Raw genomic sequence first — 21871 nt, 5'->3', positions numbered from 1 at the left:
GTCCACAATGATCCTATTGTATGTGCTTATGTGACAACAGAAGAAGGGAATGTCTTCCTTACTGATACATCAGGAAATGCACACACAGCAGAATATTTACAAGTAGCAGCAGTAAAAGCCATAACAAACTGTGAAAAAAAAATTCAGATGTCTAGTACGCAGCTTGGTCACAGGCAATGCTGCAAACGTATCCAAGATGAGAAGAAATTTAGGAGAGAGTAAAGAGAGTCCCAAGCTTGTAACGTACGGTTGCAGTGCTCATTTGATGCACCTCCTAGCCAAAGACTTCAGTGTTCCAGAAATAAAGGCTAATGTTGAAATTGCAAAATACTTCCGTAACAACCACTTTGCAGCAGCTGCTCTGAAAAAACTGTGAGGAACCAAGCTAACTCTCCCATAAGATGTGCGATGGAACTCAGTAGTGGACTGTTTTGAGCACTATATCAAGAACTGGCCGAATCCGATGACAGTTTGTGAACAAAATCGTGAAAAAACAGATGCCATGGTCACAGCCAAAGTTCTCAACATTGGGCTTAAGAGAAATGGTGAACACATGCTGAGTACCCTGAAGCCTATTTCTGTAGCCTTGAACAAAATGCAGGGAAATAGCTCTTTTATTGCTGACACTGTTGAAATTTGGAAGGAACTGAGTGAGATCTTAAAAAGAGGAATATGCAATGACAGAGTTAAATTACAAGCATTAAAAAAACGAATGGGACAAGCACTATCTCCAGCTCATTTTCTTGCAAATATTCTCAGTACTCGGTACTAGGGTCAAACCTTAACTGCTGAAGAAGAGGAGCTGGCTATGTCATGGACATCCAGCAATCATCCCTCCATAATGCCAACTATAATAAACTTCAGCGCTAAGGGTGAACCATTCCAGTATTCTTGCTAGCACATTAAAAAAAGTATGGATTGCATGAATGGACTATAAGATGGATAGAAAGCTGGCTAGATTGTCGGGCTCAACAGGTAGTGATCAACAGCTCAATGTCTAGTTGGCAGCCAGTATCAAGCAGAGTGCCCCAGGGGTCGGTCTTGGGGCTGATTTTGTTCAACATCTTTATTAATGATCTGGCCAATGGGATAGACTGCACCCTCAGCAAGTTCGCGGATGACACTGAGCTGGGGGGAGAGGCAGATACGCTGGAGGGTAGCGATAGGGTCCAGAGTGACCTAGACAAATTGGAGGATTGGGTCAAAAGAAATCTGATGAGGTCAACAAGGACAAGTGCAGAGTCCTGCACTTATGACGGAAGAATCCCATGTACCGCTACAGGCTGGGGACCGAGTGGTTAAGCAGCAGTTCTGCAGAAAAGGACCTGGGGATTACAGTGGATGAGAAGCTGGATATGAGTCAGCAGTGTGCCCTTGTTGCCAAAAACGCTAATGGCATATTGGGCTGCAATGGAGGGACGTGATTATTTGGCACTAGTGAGGCCACATCTGGAGTACTGCATCCAGTTTTGGGCCCCCCACTACAAAAAGGATGTGGACGAATTGGAGAGAGTCCAGTGGAAGGCAACAAAAATGATCAGGGGGCTTGGGCACATGGCTTACGAGGAGACGCTGAGGGAACTGGGCTTGTTTAGTCTGCAGAAGAGAAGAGGGAGGGGGAATTTGATAGCAGCCTTCAACTACCTGAAGGGGGATTCCAAAGAGGATGGAGCTCGGCTGTTCTCAGTGGTGGCAGATGACAAAACAAGGAGCAATGGTCTCAAGTTGCAGTAGGGGAGGTCTAGGTTGGATATTAGGAAAAACTATTTCACTAGGAGGGTGGTGAAGCACTGGAATGAATTATCGAGGGAGGTGGTGGAATCTCCATCCTCAGAGGTTTTTAAGGCCCGGCTTGACAAGGCCTTGGCTCGGATGATTTAGTTGGGGTTGGTCCTGCTTTGAGCAGGGGGTTGGACTAGATGACCTCCTGAAGTCTCTTCCAACCCTAATCCTCTGATTCTCTATGAAAGGCCTTGCTCTGAAGCACTTTGTCTCTAAATCGACAATAAGCAGTAAAAGCATGGTATGGAGAAATACAAGTAACCTTTGGCATATTATTGGGCCCACGATTTGTTTGATTTTTTTCCCAATCAAAATAAATGTTGTCCAGTTCTTTAGGCTCCAGTTCAGCAAGGGAGCTGAAGCTCATGCTTAACTTTAAGCACATGAGTAGTTCTATTGATGGGGGATGGACTAGATGACCTCCTGAGGTCTCTTCCAACTCCAATCTTCTGTAATTCAAAAAATACGTTTGCTGATGATGTTTTAAAGAAAGTCACACCAGTGAACTGGTGGAAGTCACTTACGCACTTGGATTCAGAGACTGTTGAAGTGATAATCTCACTTTTAACAGCAGTAGCTTCTTTTGCTGGTGTGAAAAGAATATTTTCTTCCTTTGGAAGAATTCATTCCAAATTGAGAAATGGTTAGGGACCTAAAGAAGCAGGAAAGCTTGTTTTTCTTTTCCAGATTATGAACAAACAGGAAAATGAAGATGAAGACGACTGAGTTAGCTGCAGAAGACAATATTTTAAGTTTCTCACGTTGACCTGGCTGACATAGTTGATTTAATTTTTTTTAAAAATATTTCATTTAAACTATTTTAGTTAAAAACTATTTTAACAAAAACAAACCTGATTTTAAAAAACTTGAATGTTTAACTAAATTTAAAAATTCATATGCTTGTTTTGTTAAAATATTATATGTTTGCTGTTGAAGATAAAAATCCAGAATACATAACACTGTTGTTTTAGTTAAATAAAACTATTTAAATGTCTGTCTGGTGATGTTCTCCTCCTAATACAGCATGGCAAGAAAATCCTCCAAATATTAATGATTAACCGGTTGAATTGGAGATAGTTCACATCCCAATGACTTCATAAATATCTGCTTCAATTACCTTTGGTAAATGAAATAACCAAACAATCATTCATTTTCAGATACAGCTGTAAAACTAATCTGAAAAGTTTTCAAAATAAATCGCTTAAAAAATGTAGTGTCGACCTTCTACAAATGAAACGTCCATCTATCTCTGAGTTGTGAAGAATATGTATTAAGGTTATAACAACCAACAAGAATGCACTTTTATGTAGAAATCCATGATTAAATCGAGTCTTCCTGACTAGTGATTTAAATCAAATCCACCTTGCTCCCAATAATCACAGTTAGAATGGCCAGCCTTGGGGGGGAGGGTGTTGAAAGGTCAGGTAAAGGTAGGAGGCTTCATTCCCCAGGATCACTGAATGGGGCTCAAAAACAGTAGGATAATGATAAGGAAGATGATGTAAGATTTCTTAATTCCTGTCTATCGGGGTAGAGAATAGGAGAAGACAGATAGGGAGTGAAGAATCCCTTTCTTACAACCCACTACGCTGCCTCCTATTGCTCCCCAGTACATGTGGGTGTGCTGAGAAATGAAGATTCCCTTCCTCACTCCCCCAACAATCACTTATAGGCTATTGAGCTCCTTGGTGGATGCCACAGATATTTGAGGCTTGTAAATCTAAACAGGCATGTCAGCTGAATAAGCTTTGCTGTGATGAGGTGAAAGTGGAAGGGGGACTGGGAAATGATCACCTTTCCCTAGATGCTATTCAAGGAAAAAAGTAGTCAAACAGTAGATCTTCATCCCCCACTTGGAGAGCAGCTGGGAACAGGAAAGCCAAGGGAGCAGGATGACAGGGGAAGTGGGGAAGGGTGTTTTCAGGATGCAGTGGGTCCGGGGGAGCTGTAGGTAGTGATAATAGGATGGTTACTAATGTGATATCTATCCATCTTAGAATGTCCCTATTCTATCCCACTTAATAGACTGCCTAAAATCCTTAGGAGATATACAGGAATGGTGCTCCATTTTCATGGACCTCAGGAAATTGGGACTGGCTAAGAATATGGGGGAAGTAGGGGATGGATATGATAACCCAGCTTGCAGTTATTTTTGTTTGGATTATAGATTTAAGTATAGTTATCTATGTTATTTTTTGAATTATCATGTCTCCTCTAAGAAATAAGAGTTCTAAATCTGCACTGCTCTGCAACACATCTTAAAAAACTGAACCAGAAAATCAGATAGGATAGAAACCATGTTTAGTAGTACCAGATTGTCATCTTTTAATTTGTTGGCTCTTCACACTAACTTTTCTTACTTACCACAACAACTTTGGAAACCTGGTAGATTCTGCAAAACTTCAAATGCTTGTCTACATAGATTCTTGGTCAAATATTCACATGCAATTGCACACAGAAGGTTGTGTCGATTGAGGACATCCATTCTATCACAGGGCCACAATGGTGTATTTATTATCCATTCTGACTCTGAAGTGAAGACAATAGAATTGTTTTGAACTAAAACTGGGAATAATAAATAATAGACTGTGAAACCCATACTGAATACTGACATGGAAGAGGAGTTTCAAAACTTCACAGAAAAATGCACCATTTAAATTACCAGGTTTTTGTTAAAAACAAATAACAGTTTCTCACAAATTTGATTTTTAAGATTATTCCTTTAATCTAGGGTAAAGCCACATGAAATTGGCTCTTTTCAATAGCTTGCCTCTTTTAAAGAGTCATAACATTCTTCTATCAAGAATTATGTGAAATACCAAATTTTGGATCCCCACTTTCTCTATTGCCTCACCACATCCTTGTTCTCTTTGACTTCTGTGCATTGTCTTTTCTTTCAGGCCCAGGCCAGTACGCATGCCAAAAGTGCAATGATTACAGATTGTTTTATGGTAAAGTATGAAATAGAGTACAATATTCCAATTTTAGTTTCATTACACACAGTTAGCACTATGCTTCTGGACCAGAACATGTCACTAATGTGGCTCTTGAAAACTTTTGGTGCTAAACATCATTTTGGTGTCCATTGGGCGAAAGGAGACAGTTTAAAGGTCAGAGTGGACCGCAAACAGGCAGGTTATCTGTCTTTTTCCAATATAGTGGCATGGGTTTGTTTTTTTTATTAAAAAAAAAACCCACGTATGGTCATTTTTAACTGAGTTTAGTCTCCTATAAAAGATATTTCTGAAAATAATTCCCATTTTTATTAAGATTTAATAAGCATAATATTTCTTATATTATCAAGAATAGTATTATCATTTAAGGCAGTCACATTTCCTTTTAGTGCTCTCAATATTAGTGTATTTTCTATAATCTAACATGTGGAACAGACTATAATCTTGAACTCAAATATTTCACAAAGAGAACGATTTAAAAACAAGCAAGTTATGTTTTACCAGTATATTATATATGAGTTTAACTACAAAACTTGACTCTGAAAAAATAACATTACCTCTCAATACCCATGTTGCTCCATCCAGACTTCCACTTTTAAGAAAGATTTCTGCAGAAGCATTAACAATTTGGCATCTTGATGCTAACCTCTCTGGACCAATAAGTCCTTTCAAGCTTGTGAAATGAATCTGCAGTTCATGTAGTTTATCCAAAACCTTCCTGCCCTAAAGCAAGAGAGAAAAAAAGCAGAGGTACAAATGGACGTAGCGAATACATAATATTCCATAATTAAGCTAAGTGTAGCAACACTAGCCAACTGTTCAGATTCTAGGACCAGGTTTATATTAAAAAGATCAATTTTAATGTGTATTAAAATATGTATGTTTTAAATTTTAAAACAGAACTTTTTTCATCTTTTCAAATTGTTTAATAGATAATCTTACAGAGATAGTCTGAATTGTGATTCTACTCTGAAAAGTGACTATGCAAAAAGCATACCTCTTATTGACACTATCTGTTACACTTTGTGTAATTCAGTCATATTTGCTTACTTGATTAAACTAAAATAAGTTTTTACTTCTTTTTACTTCAGGTAGCACTACAAACTGGATTTTGTTCCTTTTTGTATATCAATAACAGAACTATTTACTAAGGTGTATCAATTGCTCCTGTGCAAACCTGCTAAAGAGTTGAATTGCACAGTAGTCATTCCAGCCATAATTTGGCCTAAAGAATCTTTATTTAAGGTGGTGATGTGCAAAGAGATAGCCCAGCTTGATTCTTGCATCCCTGCTGAGTTTGCAGATCTTGAGGTTAGGAAAAAACATGTTTTTATTTCCGCATACATAATATGGGACTCAGAGGCAACAAGTAGACAATTGTAGAGTCACTTTTCGAAGTAGAATGTCAACTAAGATGATCTTTTTGAAGGTGTATCTTTAAGTCAATTAAGTAGGATTGACAACAAATATTTTCTTTTTCATATTAACCTTTTCAGTTAGAGAAACCCTGGTGTTTAAAATTTAAAAAGAATTGGCACAGTCTCCCCATCAAATTATTATAACCCAGTAAAATACCTTTGACCATTGCTGTACTGTGTGATAAGAATACATTACACTGATCCCAGTCCTTCCCAGGAAATCTTTGTCTGCTTCATTATGTTGTGGATTTTTGATAACTGGGTGGAAAAAAAAGATTGATGACTGCTATTTTCAAATCCTGGCATAGGACTTTTTTTTTTTTTATGTACGCTAAGTCTAAAGAAAATATATGTTCTGAAAAGAACCTATTTCTCAAGTATATAAGATACATTTTTTGAACACATGGCACTGGGCACAAGTATTTCTTGTTATATCTTAATACAAAAGTTAAGGTAATTAATCCATTAACATTTTCATTCAAAGTACATCACTTTATTCCCTCACCCATGACAATAAGATGCCTGAATAAGTGATGACAATACAGAACAAGTTTTTGTTTTTAAAGTGAATTCTGGGACTCTGAAAGCTTACCAAAATGGCCTTACTGGGGAACAAAGTCCAGACACAGAACTGGTATAGAATGGGTGTTAGTATGGCAAACTTCTCCATACTATGCTACCAATCTGCCTCAACTTCATTATGGATGTAAGCCTCTAGGGCAGAAAAGGTAGTTCAGGCTCCCAACTGTAATAGTGATTTTGTGATATGAAAGTGTGAATTGGACTAAGACCACAATCATATAATTGATTCATATAATTTGAGTCCAATAGCCATCAGATGGTAATTTTTGGTTAGTAACAGTCCAGGCTAGATTTGAACCAATAACCTACAAAGACAAAAGGCTTACTGCTATCCTACTGTCAACACCCTGAGCTATCCAGTTTTCCAGAATGGAAGTTCTGATAGGAACAGTGCTATGAACAGGTAAGAGAACAGGTGAAAAGGACTAAGGGCTTGTCTACATTACCCGCAGAATCGACAGGCAGCAATTGATCCAGCGGGGGTTGACTTATCGCATCTAGTCTAGACATGATAAATCGACCACCGAGCGCTCTCCCATCAACTCTGGTACTCCACTAGAGCGAGAGGTGGAGGCGGAGTCAACAGGGGAGCGTCAGCTGTCGACCCACTGCGGTGAGTAGATCTGAGTACGTCTACTTCATCTACGTTATTCACGTAGCCCTTAAGGGCTATTCCTTTAGCCCTTAAAAGATTAAACAATTCTGAAAATCCAAAAATGAAGTTAAACTAATTGCTATGTAATCTTGTTAAACAAATGTGTGTACAGGCACAAACAAATATATCTAGTAGAATTTTCAGTTTTAAAAGGAAGGATCTTTTTCAAATAATCCAGAATATTTAAATTACCATTACTGAATCCCTTGTTGTCAGGAATCAAATTTTTGACTTAATTTATCATCTGCAAAGACAATATGGAAGAACAAGGAGTACTTGTGGTACCTTAGAGACTAACAAATGTATTTGAGCATAAATTTGTTAGTCTCTAAGGTGCCACAAGTACTCCTTGTTCTTTCTGCTGATACAGACTAACATGGCTACCATTCTGAAAGACAATATGGGGAACTGTTACCACGAAAAAATAATTTAGTTGAGGAAAAAACATTTTTTCAGCTTAGTGAATTTTGAGATGAACTAAAATTTTTTTTAAAAAAAATAAGACGTTTAAGTTTCCAAACCAATAAAAGAATGTTTGTGTAAACAACTTACAAATAAATATTTTAAAGATTTTTGCAAGGTTTTTACCTGCAAAGATCTGAGGTCAGAAACGTGTGCTTTAAGTTGCTGCTGTTGATAATAAGCAAAAACGAAGATTACACACCTGTAAAAGGAGTTCTTCAAGATGTACTCTGCATTTTCGTACTCCTGGGATACTCCAACCAATGCAGCCTGAACAGTAAAGCTCTAGCTAGCAGTAGCTATTGGAACACTCATGCACTTCCATCACCTCCTCCCTCAATGAATAAATGTTTCAGGGCAAAGCTATAAAGGGGTGTGGCACTCCAGCCGCCTCAGTTTCTTCCCCTAGGACAGGACTTTGAGGTAGGGGAGAAAATCCCATGAGTGTGAATACGCAGAGTCCATTTTGAAGAACACTGGTTACAGTAAGTAATCTTCATTTCTCCTTTGAATGTTTTTTGCATATTCCCACTCATGGGATAGATTAAAAAGCAGTACTCTGATCTAGGATTTTGGAACCACAGAATTCAACTTGAACAAGGACCACAGAACTGGCTTGCCAAATTTTGCATCAGACCTAGATTCCAAATCTAACAAGTGGTGTTTAGTAAAAATGTGTACTGAACTCCACGTTGCTGTTCTATATATCTCTATTAGAGGAATGTATCTAAAAAAAGCCACAGAAGCTGCTTTCAATCTAGTACAATGTGTTTTAATTCCCTGTGGAAGAGACAAACCCATCAATCTATAAGCTTCGTAAATACATAATTAACCATCCTGAGAGCCTTTGAAAAAGAAACAACTTTATCCTTGTTTATTGCATACAAAAAGAGGAATTTCAGAGATTGTCTTAATTGTCTATTTCTCTCTAAATAAAAGGCTGAAGTCCTTTTAACATCTAGGATATGTAATTTAGCTTCCCCATCCTGAGCATGAGGCTTGGGAAAGAATACTGGTAAAATTATAGACTGATTTATATGAAAATCAAAGACCATCTTTAGTAAAAATCTTGAGTGTGTACGTAAAATTATCTTTATGAAGAACAATAAATGGTGGATTAGCCAGTAAGGCATGTAATTCATTTATGTGTTTTCTGAAGTGATAGCTATCAAAAAACACTGTCTTAATAGACAGGTGGAACAATGTACAGTTTTCCCAAAGGTTCAAAGGGAGGTTTCATCAGTTGTGAAAGCACTGTGTTCAAATCCCAAGATCGCATAGGGTCTCTTATTGAAGGATATACATTAGTAAGACCTTCTAAGAATCTTATAGCTCTTTCATGAGTAAAAAATTATTTATTTTCCACAGCTACATGGTATGTTGATATGGCTGAAAGGTCAATCTTCATGGAAGAGAGTGAGAAACCCACTCTCTTAAAATATAATACATATTCTAATATATAATTAGTGAGTGCTGTATATAGCTCTATATCATACATGGAAATCCACAGTAAAAATCTTTTCCATTTATGACTATAAAACATTTTCATTTGGACTCTTTTCTTGAATTTATCAGTACATTTTACACCTTTAACAAATAAGACTTTTCTATCAATCCCAGAGTTTTATTCCCCGGGCCGTTAGAGACACACACTGACGATCTGGGAGATAACACAACAAGAAGGGATGGTCTAACAAATCTGGTACAATGGCAAAAGTTCAATTAACCCTTTGGACAGGCAAATTAAGTCCAGGTATCACTGTTGTGTGGCTCATGCTGGTGCTACTAAAATTACTCTGGCTTTGTCTTATTCTGTTTATTACTCTTTAAATGAAGAAAAATGGGGAAACACATACATTACTCCTTGACCCCAATTTATCAGGAATGCATCTGACACTGCTCTCAAACAAAATCTGATGCAAAAAAGATTACAGGATTCCTCCACAATGTGAAAAGGTGTGTTACTATTTTGTTCTTCCATTCTTGTATTTGAGAAGTCAACCTACTTAGATGACTTGTAGGGTATTTTGTTCCCCAGAAACATGAATGGCTATTGGGTGAATGTCTTATTATATACACCAATACCAAAGATACCTTGCCACTATGCACAATTGCAGGGAATGAGCCCTGCCTTGTTTGTTTAGATAATTTAATGCTGTCATACTCTGTCACCACCTGCACTCCCCTGGTGTTTGACCTCAAGCAGAAATGACTTTAGAGCCAACATGATTGCTCTCAGTTCTAAGATACTGACATGTTCCTTTGGTGACCAGTGAGCTCGGACTAAAGATCGTTGTTTAAATGGGCCTGCCATCCCAGAGTAGACGCACTGGAAGTAGAGGCAATCAAGGTAAAGCAGCTTATGTCGTCCTAACTATGTGAGCCTACATATTACAGCGTTCCCCCTGCTGCTGTAACGTGCCCACTCTGCCAACCTAGTAAATCCACCTCGACGAGAGGCTTAAGGCTTATGACTACGTAGTTTGGGCGACACAATGTTTGTACAGACCATAGGCTGCAGCACCCACGGGGAAAAACAAGCTCTTCCCACCCCCACCTCCTCCCTCGAGCACGCCACGTCCCTGCTCCTCCCCCTCCCAATGCTTCCCGTCTGCTGCCTAACAGCTGTTTGGCGGCGCTTAGGACTTTCCACGAGCGAGGGTGAGGAATGGAGCCGCGGTGTGCTTGGAGGAGGAGGCAGTAAAGAGGCAGGGCAGGGGTGGGGACTTGTGGGAAGCTAGTGGAATTGAGGCAGGGTGAGGGTGGAATTGGGGCGGGGCCAGGGGTTGAGCACCCATCGGGCAAAGGTGAAGTCGACGCCTATGGCACAGACACTGTGTTGCTTGCATCACCTGTTGGCTGGAGCTGTGAAATGGACTTCTTGACAAGAATGCCACTTTCACTGCTGGTAGGGTCCCTGTTTTGAAATTGAGGGAGGAAGGGGAGGGGAGGGAGGGTGTTCCAGCTGTAAGCTCCAGCAGAGCTGACAACTGGAGCCCAGCTGCCGTCAGGGCTCTCAGCTCCCTGCCCCACACAGAGCTCGCAGCCCCCCACCTTAGCTCTCAAGTTTGTGCAAATATTCCTGGTGAGGACGCACACCACAGACAGAAGGAGGGTATGTGGAAATGAAAAATCACAGTAATTACTGCAGTGGCTGTAAATCAGCCTAACATAGGTCAACTGAATTGTGTAGTGTAGACATGGCCTAAGTACCACTGATGGCAGAGAGGGAGAGACTGAAAGATATACCCTTCATTACAGTTAGAGCACATGTCCACAACATCAGTGTTGTCAACACCTGCTGTGGAATTACTAATCTGCCATGCTTGTTGTCTAAGCCTGTTTTGTAATTTCTCACTAGCCAGTGTTGCAGGTCAGTCATCCAAAGTATGGCATCACTGATGTGGTTGATGCTAAGAGACCTAGTGAACCAGAAAAAAGGAGTATTGACTGTTATGGGGACTTCAGAAGGAGATGTATAAACTATTTCATTTTCATAAAGCTTTCTTCTGGGAGAAGGCTTTTGCTGAAGGCAAGTCTGATTAAGGCCCTATGAAAAGGAGCCTTTGAGTAGAATTTAGGAATGATTTTTCCCAATCTATGCATAATCCCAGGTTTGGAAAAAGTAAACATATTTGTTCCACACATAGCAAGACTTCTTACTTCAACAACGCTTTTATTAAGCCGTCATCTAAGTAAGGATATACATAAATTCCATTCCTTTAGATATGCTGCCACTACAGAAATACATTTCGTAAACATCCTTGGAGCTGTGGATAAACCAAAGGGAAGAACCCTGTACTGAAAATGGTACCCTTCTACCACGAAGCACAGGTATTTTCAATTACATGGTTTTATTAAAATATAGGAATATGCATGTTTTAATCCAGAGCTGCAAACCAATCCTGAAGGGAAAGATAAGGGATCCTAGAAATTAGAGATAACATGCAGAAACAAAACTTTGTATATAGATGTTTAATTTTCTGAGATCCAAAATGGGATGAAGGTGCCCATCTTTTTTCAGAATTAGAAAATAGCGTAAATAAAAACTCCGCTCTTTGTGTCCGAAAGGCACGGTTTCTAACGCACCCAACTGTAATAGAGACTGAATACTTTTCTGAGCAAACTGAGTTGAACCTGATCCTCAATCAAGGAAGGAAGTGGTAGTTTTTTGGGAAGGAGAGTTATGAATTGTGTTGAATTCCAATTTGCAATAATTTCCAGAATTCACCCGTTGATGCTATTAATTTCCACTCATGGTGAAAACAGGACAAATGTTCCCCAAAGAGAGAGGTAAAAGAGTGTAACAGGATTAACTTGTGGCTGGGTCTCTTGCCAAATCTGAAACCTTGCAGGAGTTGCAGAAGATGAAGTCAAAAATTTCCCTTTATTATTACAAGGTTTAAACTCTCTCTTCTTCAATCGCTGATGTTGACAAGAATAATATTGAAGACTGGTGGTAATAATTCCTTCTTTGACAGGGGTAAGGAATTGATGAAGAATATAATGGGTATTGCCTTTGGTATCTGAATCGTGGAACCAAAGATGATCTTTATGTCATATTAAAGAAATCTAAAGATTTAGCTGACCTCACATTCTTCATTTTCTCTAGCACCTCGTCTGTCTGCATGCTAAACAGACCCTACTCTCCCATAAAAGGAAGATCCTTGATTCTCATCTTAATCTCTGGCGGAAGACCCACTGATTGCAGCCATGCATGCTTTCCGAATGCAATAACCAAAACTATTACCCTAACTGAAGCAACCAAAGAATCAAATGCAGCCCTTAGCTGATGTTTAGCAACATTCTGCCCTTTCATTAAAAGGGCATTTGCTAACCTTCTATGCTCTTCCAGTGAAGAACTGAGGAATGATGACTTTCCACCCACAGATGATGCTGGTATCCAGCCATGAGAGATCTTCATGATTTTAAATATGCACACCTAACATAGCTGAAGGAAACATTTTTTCCTCACAAATATATCCAGTCTTTCCCCTTCTTTCTCAGGAGTACAGTGAACTTGGACATCTCTCCATCTATGCAGGTCAGCCTCCATCACCAACAAAGTAGGAGATGGCAGAGCATAAAAGTATAAACATAGCAAGATCTTTATGAGGGAATTGGTATAATTTGGCAGTCTTTTTCAACATAGGCAACTGAGGGAGCATTCCAGCTTGTTTTTGCTGGTTAAAGCCACCATTCTAATAAGGAGAAAAATATAAAAAAAAACAGGTGAGAATTCCTCAATAGATACTGACATATATGATGTCTGTCATGCAATCCATAATTCATGAAATGACACCACATCCTCTGATGGTGGTGCTGCTGAAGTGTTGCCCACATTTTCCCCTAGAGAAGGCACCCCTCCAGAGTCTGGATCTGACTCTTGTATTGCTACTAATTCGTCCTCGTCTAATGATAACTCGCTTACCACTGTAGACTTATCAGAACTTAGATGCATTGGTGGATATGTATCCTTCAGATCTGATAATATCATCTCAGTACCAAACTGGCAATTGTCTATTGCCATATAGAGAAACATGCTGATAAGATGCAAGAGATAGCCAATGACACCTGAAAGCGGTACTTGCCAGTCAGGCCAAAACTCCATACTCAGATCAGTTGGACATTTCTTTGTCCATATGGATCCAGAACACATGAATGAGGTTGCTGATAATACTTTTTCTCCAGATCAGATCTCTGAGCTGCACTTCTTCTCCAGTCCGAGCCCATTCTCAGTTCAGATGGAACCAGAGACAGCAGTCTCCTTGGTTGAATAAAGGAGAACAGAGGAAAAACTCTTTTCTGGACACCCAGAAGGGGTCTGAGATGGCAGAAGCAGAAGAGAACCTGAATTCTTCAACTCTTCCTTCTGCCTTGGGGGAGCATTTAATTGAATCGGTTGCAACAAAATGTCCAATTCTGCTCAACTGAAATACATGGGTTAATTACCAATGGAGCCAGATCCAGATTCAACTGATGAAATTGTACCATAACTACTATTTGTTGCAGTGCTGTGTCAATATTGTCTACCACTTCCATATATTTTTTCCCTGCCTCAACAGATCCTTACCTCATGCTTTTGGACCTGGCTCACCTAAATCAGACAAAGAACGTCTGACTCTACCACAAGAATATGTATCCTGCATATGTTCCTTGAAGACCCTTTGGTCAGATGTCTGTCCCTCTCTCTCTCTCTCGCATGTACTCGCTCTTCAAAAGAGGCCGACTCTAACTAGGACTGAGCGCTCATGCTCTCCATAATAGCTGTGTCCTTTCACAGTGAACTGGCTCTGGAAACAGAAGCCCACTTTCAGATCCTTTAGTACTGGGTACCAAGGTGGAGGATTTGTCCTTCTTCCTTACAGACTTACTCGACGCTGACACTGGTCTCTGAGACTTGTTTGAAGCTTGCTTGGTTCCATACAGTTTTGCTGACAGTGCTTCTTGTAATAAAGTCACCTGAAGCCTGTTCTGTCTCACCTTTGTTGCTTGTGTTATGCAAATAAAGCATTTTTAAAAGTGAGTGTCTTTCACCCAAGAGCCAGGCATGTGTGTCAGATGCCAGAAATAGAACCAGACTTTATACACCTTTTTAAAACGGGGCTTTTTATTCTTCAGTTTTATCATCTCAAAACCAAAATATTTACAACCAAGTTAATCAACACTAACAGACAATTAATTAATTCTAACTAGAAATTATTAACTAGCTGACAAGGTATGGATCCGGAAGCAGTCCAGAGCATTCCCTGATTTGTTCACCTGTTTTCAGTTTGAAGGACCTGAGGCAGCTGAAGCACCATGCCCTGGAACAATTGACATTCACAGAGGGGAGAGGGAAAGGGTCACGTGAGCTGCTACTGCTAGCTAGAGTTCTACCATTCAGGCTGCACCGGTTGGAGCAACTCATGAATGCTAACATGCAGAGGATATTGAAGGTGGTGGTGCTGCATTTCTTACTATAGGCGTACATAACGTCACTAAGGACTTGTTCACACTTAGAACGCAGCAATGCTATAGCGCTTCAGTGAAATTCTCCCACTGGAGCAGGTACTCCACATCCCCAAGAGGTAGTAGTTACATCAATGAGGGAAGCCCTCACTTTGACACAGTGCTGTCTACACCGGAAGTTTGGGTGGTATAACTGCATTTTCCACACAAGTGATGTAGTTATACCGAAATAAGTTTGTAGTGTAGACCAGGGCTTAGTACTGAAGAGAAAACAAACTTCTTAGCCAGTGAGTAAATGAGGCACCAATGTTCAAGAATTGTTTGAAATGTATTTGAAATGAATGATTGTTGTCAATAATTTGGGATCTCGTAACTTTTTGAACTTTAAAAAAAAATTGAGGTTCACCTTCAAGTTTAATTGAAATTGTCCCGCTGCAATATATACATTTTCATTAGGTAATAATACACAAGCTTCAGCTTGAGTCTAACAAATAGGATAGTATGCAAGAACCCATGGAACATGGCAGTCCCCAGAAGACTCAGATTGTGTGTTTGATTACTCGACTGATATGCATCATCTCTCCAAATATGTTCTGTGGAAGATATCACACTTTGTGCTAAGAATGAGTTGATGGTTATTCTTATGAAAGTTCTCACTAAACTGAGATGATTTTTTCCCTTTTTTGTGCATTAACATTACTGAAACTCTAAGCATGCCTGTGGTGCAGACTACAAATGAACTCTTAACAGCCAGTCATCTAAATAAGTGCATACAGAAGTCTCTTGTAGGCTGTCACTACACCTGAGTACCTGTTGATAATTCTTGGAATTAGAAACATCCAAAGGGAGGATTTTGTATTGATTATGATTCTCACTTATACAAAATCATAGTTACTTCTATGTGTTAGTCTGATGGATATAAAGCATGCATCATGTCAAGAGCTCCAAACCAACTGCATATACTTAATAAGAGAATTATGCAGGGTACGGTCATGGGAATAGAAAATACTGGGAGCAGACTCCCCATTCTCCCAATACTGCTTTAGAAACTTAGAATGTCCCAAACAGAAGGGAAAACTTCATCTCAATTTTCCAGGGAAAAATGTTGGGGGCAGCATGAAGTAGAAATAGAGTAACCTCTGAATAATTTCCAGCACCTATTTGTTTTGAACTCCCAGAAACACCTTCAAGTCTGATGTTTGAAAGATGAAGTAACAAAAGATGTGCTAGGAGCACAGTGCCTGACTCTCTGCCTCCACACAAACAGTTTTCTTTTGGAAGAATCTGAGAGGACAATCCAATGGCTACTCATATGAGCTTTGCTATTTTTGGACCAAAAGAGAAAATTGTTTTTTATAAAAAAGATGATTCAGCCCCAATAAAGTGTGGATCTAAAGTATTATAGTTCCTAAAGAACGTAATTTACTTTCCAGCCTAAAAGCTCTAGTCCCTCAAATCAAATATTTTCCACCTTACTTGGAATATTCTGCTGAAGGCAAGAGCACCAAAAGCAAGACAGCCTTTCTATTGTAACTACGGCTGCCAAGTGATTAAAAAAATTAATCGTGATTAATCGCACGATTAAAAAAAGTAATCACGATTAATCATGCTGTTAAACAATAACAGAATACCATTTATTTAAATATTTTGGATGTTTCTAAATTTTCTACAATGTCAGACTTTGCAGGGGTTCTCAAACTAGGGTTCGGGACCCCTCAGGGGGTCGTGAGGTCATTACCTGGGGGTATCATCCTCCAAGACTTCTATAACAGGAGATATATGGCAGAATGAGGGTAAAACAGAGCAGGGAGACATACAATTCTCCCCCAAGGGAGTTCAGGCACAAATTTAGTTAACTCATTATCTTTTCTGATTTAGACACCTTTGAGAATGATTCTGATTAGGACAGATGTTCATACTACTGTCTCCAAGATGGGCTGAAAACACAAGCTGTGATAATCATAGAACTGGAATGGACCTTGAGAGGTCATCTAGTCCAGTCCTCCGCACTCAAGACAGGACTAAATATTATCTATACCATCCCTGACAGGTGTTTGTCCAACCTGCTCTTAAAAATCCCCAGTGATGGAGATTCCACAACCTTTCTGGGCAATTTATTCCAGTGCTTAACCACTCTGACAGTTAGGAAGTTTTTCCTAATATCCAACCTAAACTGCCCTTGCTGCAATTTAAGCCCATTGTTTCTTGTCCTATCCTCAGAGGTTAAGAAGAACAATTTTTCTCCCTCCTCCTTTTAACAACCTTTTATGTACTTGAAAACTGTTATGTCTCCTCTCAGTCTTCTCCTCTCCAGACTAAACAAACCCAATTTTTTCAATTTTCCCTCATAGGTCATGTTTTCTAGACCTTTTATCATTTTTGTTGCTCTTGTCTGGACTTTCTCCAATTGGTCCACATCTTTCCTGAAATGTGGTGCCCAGAACTGGGCACAATATTCCAGCTGATGAGGCCTAACCAGCGTGGAGTAGAGCAGAAGAATGACTTCTCATGTCTTGCTTACAATACTCCTGCTAATACATCCCAGAATGATGTTTGCTTTTTTTGCAACAGCGTTACACTGTTGACTCATATTTAGCTTGTGATTGACTATGATCCCCAGATCCCTTTCCGCAGTAATCCTTCGTAGGCAGTCATTTCCCATTTTGTATGTTTGCAACTGATTGTTCCTTTGTAAATAGAGTACTTTGCATTTGTCTTTATTGAATTTCATCCTATTTACTTCAGACCATTTCTCCAGTTTGTCCAGATCATTTTGAATTTTAATCCTATCCTCCAAAGCACTTGCAACCCCTCCCAGCTTGATATTGTCTGCAAACTTTGTAAGTGTACTCTCTATGCCATTATCTAAACTTTGATGAAGATATCGAACAGAATCAGACCCAGGACTGATCCCTGCAGGACCCCACTTGTTATGCCCTTCCAGGATGACTATGAATCTCTGGGAACGATTTTCCAACCAGTTATGCACCCACCTTATAGTAGCTCCATCTAGGTTGTATTTCCGTAGTTTATGAGAAGGTCATGCAAGACAGTATCAAAAGCCTTACTAAAGTCAAGATATACCACATCTACTGCTTCCCCCCATCCACAAGGCTTGTTATCCTGTCAAAGAAAGCTATCAGGTTGGTCTGACACGATTTGTTCTTGACAAATCCATGCTGACTTATTTATCACATTATCTCCTAGGTGGTTGCAAATAGATTTCTTAATTATTTGCTTCATTATTTTTCTGGATACAGAAGTTAAGCTGACTGGTCTGTAATTCCCCAGAATTATTATTTATTTCCCTTTCAATAGATGGGCACTATATTTGCCCTTTTCCATCTTCTGGAATGTCTCCCGTCTTCCATGACATTTCAAAGATAATTGCTAAAGGCTCAGATATCTCCTCAGTCAGCTCCTTGAGTATTCTAGGATGCATTTAATCAGGCCCGGGTGATTTGAAGACATCTAACTTGTCTAAGTAATTTTTGACTTGTTCTTTCCCTATTTTAGACTCTGATCCTACCTCATTTTAACTGGCATTCACTATGTTAGATGTCCAATCGCCACCAACCTTCTTGGTGAAAACTGAAACAAAGACGTCATTAAGCACCTCTGCCATTTCCACATTTTCTGTTCTTGTCTTTCCTTCCCTCATTGAGTAATGGGCCTACTCTGTCCTTGGTCTTACACTTGTTTCTAATGTATTTGTAGAATGTTTTCTTGTTTCTTTTTATGTCCTTAGCTAGTTTGATCTCGTTTTATGCCTTGGCTTTTCTAATTTTGTCCTTGCATACTTGCGTTATTTGTTTATATTCATCCTTTGTAATCTGACCGAGTTTCCACTTTTTGCAGAACTCTTTTTTGAGTTTTAGATAACTGAAGATCTCCTGGTTAAGCCAGGGTGGTCTCTTGCCATACTTCCTATCTTTCCTATGCAGTGGGATAGTTTGCTCGTGTCCTTAGTAATGTCTCTTTGAAAAACTGCCAACTGTCTTCAACTGTTTTTCCCCTTAGACTTGCTTCCCATGGGATTCTACCTACCAACTCACTGAGTTTGCTAAACTCTGCCTTTTTGAAATCCATTGTCTTTATCATGCTGTCCTCCCTTCTACCATTCCTTAGATTCATGAACCCTACCATTTCATGATCACTTTCACCCGAGTTGCCTCCACTTTCAAATTCTCAACCAGTTCCTCCCTATTTGTCAAAATCAAATCTAGAACAGCCTCCCCTGAGTAGCTTTCTCCACTTTCTGAAATAAAAAATTGTTTCCAATACATTCCAAGAACTTGTTGGATAATCTGTGCCCTGCCATGTTATTTTCCCAACAGATGTCTGAGTAGTTGAAGTCCCCCATCACCACGAAGTCCTGTGCTTTGGATGATTTTGTTAGTTGTTTAAAAAAAGTATCATCCACCTTTTCTTCCTGGTTTGGTGGTCTTTAGTAGACCCCTACCATGACATCACCATCATCATGACATAATGTTGCACAGTAGCATGGACCCAGCAGTATAAAACACAATTTTAGTACAATTTAACCTAAAAAAACCAAAACAAAACAAAAATCAAGAACTATATATAAATAGTTTAAAGAGTAAGGGCGGTTGAGATGAAAGGGGACAGACCTTGCTCTGTCAGCTTGAACAAATGAGGAGTCTCACTCAGGGACTGCATCTCTTTAAACCTCCTCACACTGCATGCTAGTACAAAATGTATTTTCCTCCTTAATTAACAGTGTTTATACATACAGCATATTATATCTCTGCTCCAGAAACATTAATTGTTTCAATTTGTTTGTGGGTTCAATTCAAGGTGTTTGCTTTGCCCACTGAAGTCCTTAATGGTTCGGTCATGTCGTGTGCACTTAAGAGCCTATGTCTGCCTCTCCTTGTGCCATTACCCAAGACGTAGGCAAGCTGTTGGTTCTTACATTTGTTTGTCTGGAGCAGGTCATTCTCAGTAGAGGGCCCTCAACTCTGGAACATGATTTTCTTCTTGGCCTGACAAGCAAAGTTTGCATTTTTTAGGGCACACTGAAAGGCCATAGATTTACTCTGATTTTTTTTTTTTTTAAAGGGGTAGTTGAATGTGATGGATTTTACTTTTTCTTTCTGATCTGGGGGATCAGGGAGTTTAGCTACTATTGAACATGTTTACTTAATGTTAATTTTACATGTAGCAAGAGGAATTTTGATTAGTGCACAATATCTATTTAAATAAGTAAGGTCAAGAAAATGGTAGCTTTATAATTCAGCACATAATTTCAGTTTTCTTCTTACACCTGTTCAGTGCAGAGAGTGAATGCTAAAATGTCAAAACGCAACGTATACATTATCTTAGTTTTACCTGCTTCTGCAAATTCACAAAAAGGAACTCCTGGTCTCTCTTCCTTGGAGTCTCTTGTTAGTATGTCAGCAACATATACACTCAATTTCTGAAGGTCACCAAAATTTTCACATCCTATTCTCATATTAACATACAAAGTTCCCAATTTGGCCCAGTCACTTTTTTCTTTACAGTGCTGTTAAAAGTCAAATAATAAATGTAAATAAGCTTGCTATAAAACATGATACAGTTATTAGTTATTATAACTCTGATGGTACAGCTGGCAGGAACTATTAGGTGTTCAAAATGCACCTTGTGCAAATTCTCCTCTTATATTCTCAAATATGTTATCTAACCGTCTGAACATTTCCCCCAATGATGTCTCAACCAGCTTTTATAGTAGACTGTTTTATTGCTCTTATTTTGTCTAGATCAGATAAGAAAGTTAGTTTTTCCTAACTTTAATTTAAAAACAGTAATTCTTGTAATACATCTGACTAGCCACAAGTAGGTCATCCCCTCTTTTGTATTATTTCCTTTCAAATTTTCATACTGTTTTAACTCCATTTCTCTATGATTCTATTAGTATCTCCTCAAGTATCATGTCTGCCAACCCTGTTTTCTTTGTCATTCTTCATGCTGTTTATTTCCAGCCTTTTTAAAGTGAAAACCCCCTAACTGAACGAAAATGAGGTCCCCATCACTACTGGCAAAGGAACATTAATAGTATTATATGCAATACCTCAGTATGCACATTCCAGGTATTTTGTTATAGCCTCACATTACAAGTTTTTATAATCTGCTTTCCATGTCTGTTATGCACGTTCAACCAACTCAAATGTTTTTCTGCAATGTTTCTATCACATTCTCCCATTTACTATTTTTGTTTAATATTGACCCTTTCCAAATGTATACAATTAGAGTTGTTTATCAAACCAGCCCTTCAAAATGTAAGTCTTTATTTTTCTTGTAGCATATATTGTGTTTGCTATACATGGAATTTCTGAATCATCTGAAAATTTGATCAAACTGATAGCCTCAAAAACCAGATAAATTTATAAACATATTTAATATCTTTTTCCAAAACATACACTCAAAGTTCAGTTCTACTCTGAAAAGTGACTTTAGAAGTGGTATTGTATGGTTTCATGTTTAGTGTGTCTCCATTTTCACACTGAATTTACTCAGTTTTACAAGTAAAGCATTATTAGAAGTAACATTTTCACTTGAAAATTGAGCAAATGTCATTTGGAAATAACTGATAAAAAACAAACCTCTTAATGTATATTTGTTTGAACAGACACACTTTTCAGAGAACGATCACACATATATATCAGTTCTGGCGTATTTACTGCCCTCTAGGCAGATTAGGGCCTGGTCTACACTAGGAAATTAGGTCAGCATAACTATGTTGCTCAGGGGTGTGAAAATAGACATGCTGAGGGACGCAGTAAAACTGACCTAAGGTCTGGTGTAGACAGCACTAGGTCAGCGGGAGAATGCTCTCATCAACCTAGCTACCACCTCTCGGGGAGGTAGAGTACCTTCGCCAATGGGAGAAGCCCTCCCATTGGCACAGGTAGTGTCTTCACTGAAGTGCTCCAGTGGTGCAGCTGTCTCACTGTAATGGTTTATGTGCAGACAAGCCCGAGGGGTAGGTTTGAGGTTCAAAACCAGCCAATAACTACACAAGCTGGAACTCAGCTGCCCCTTCAAAACAGTTAGTTATACCATTT

At 39.1% G+C, this 21871-nt stretch overlaps 1 protein-coding gene across 11 annotated transcripts in view; it reads right to left on the bottom strand.

The window, feature by feature from the left end:
- Positions 1–21871, bottom strand: part of TOPAZ1 (testis and ovary specific TOPAZ 1) — a 99160-nt gene that overhangs the window by 12794 nt on the left and 64495 nt on the right. For 4 of the 11 annotated variants that reach the window (XM_073333336.2, XM_073333333.2, XM_073333334.2 and 1 more), the window contains 4 exons: positions 20157–20331; positions 6312–6412; positions 5294–5459; positions 4147–4311 (listed from right to left, as the gene is read on the bottom strand). In XM_073333336.2, the coding sequence (XP_073189437.2) occupies positions 4147–4311; positions 5294–5459; positions 6312–6412; positions 20157–20331 (607 nt within the window). Of the gene's footprint in view, positions 1–4146; positions 4312–5293; positions 5460–6311; positions 6413–7245; positions 7420–20156; positions 20332–21871 lie in introns of those variants that run through there. The other 7 variants (XM_073333339.2, XM_073333338.2, XM_073333343.2 and 4 more) reach the window with 7 other exon arrangements.

This window comes from Lepidochelys kempii, chromosome 2 (assembly GCF_965140285.1).
Source record: "Lepidochelys kempii isolate rLepKem1 chromosome 2, rLepKem1.hap1, whole genome shotgun sequence".
NCBI classification, from domain to species: Eukaryota; Metazoa; Chordata; order Testudines; family Cheloniidae; genus Lepidochelys; species Lepidochelys kempii.
This window is presented reverse-complemented; position numbering and strand designations above follow the sequence as displayed.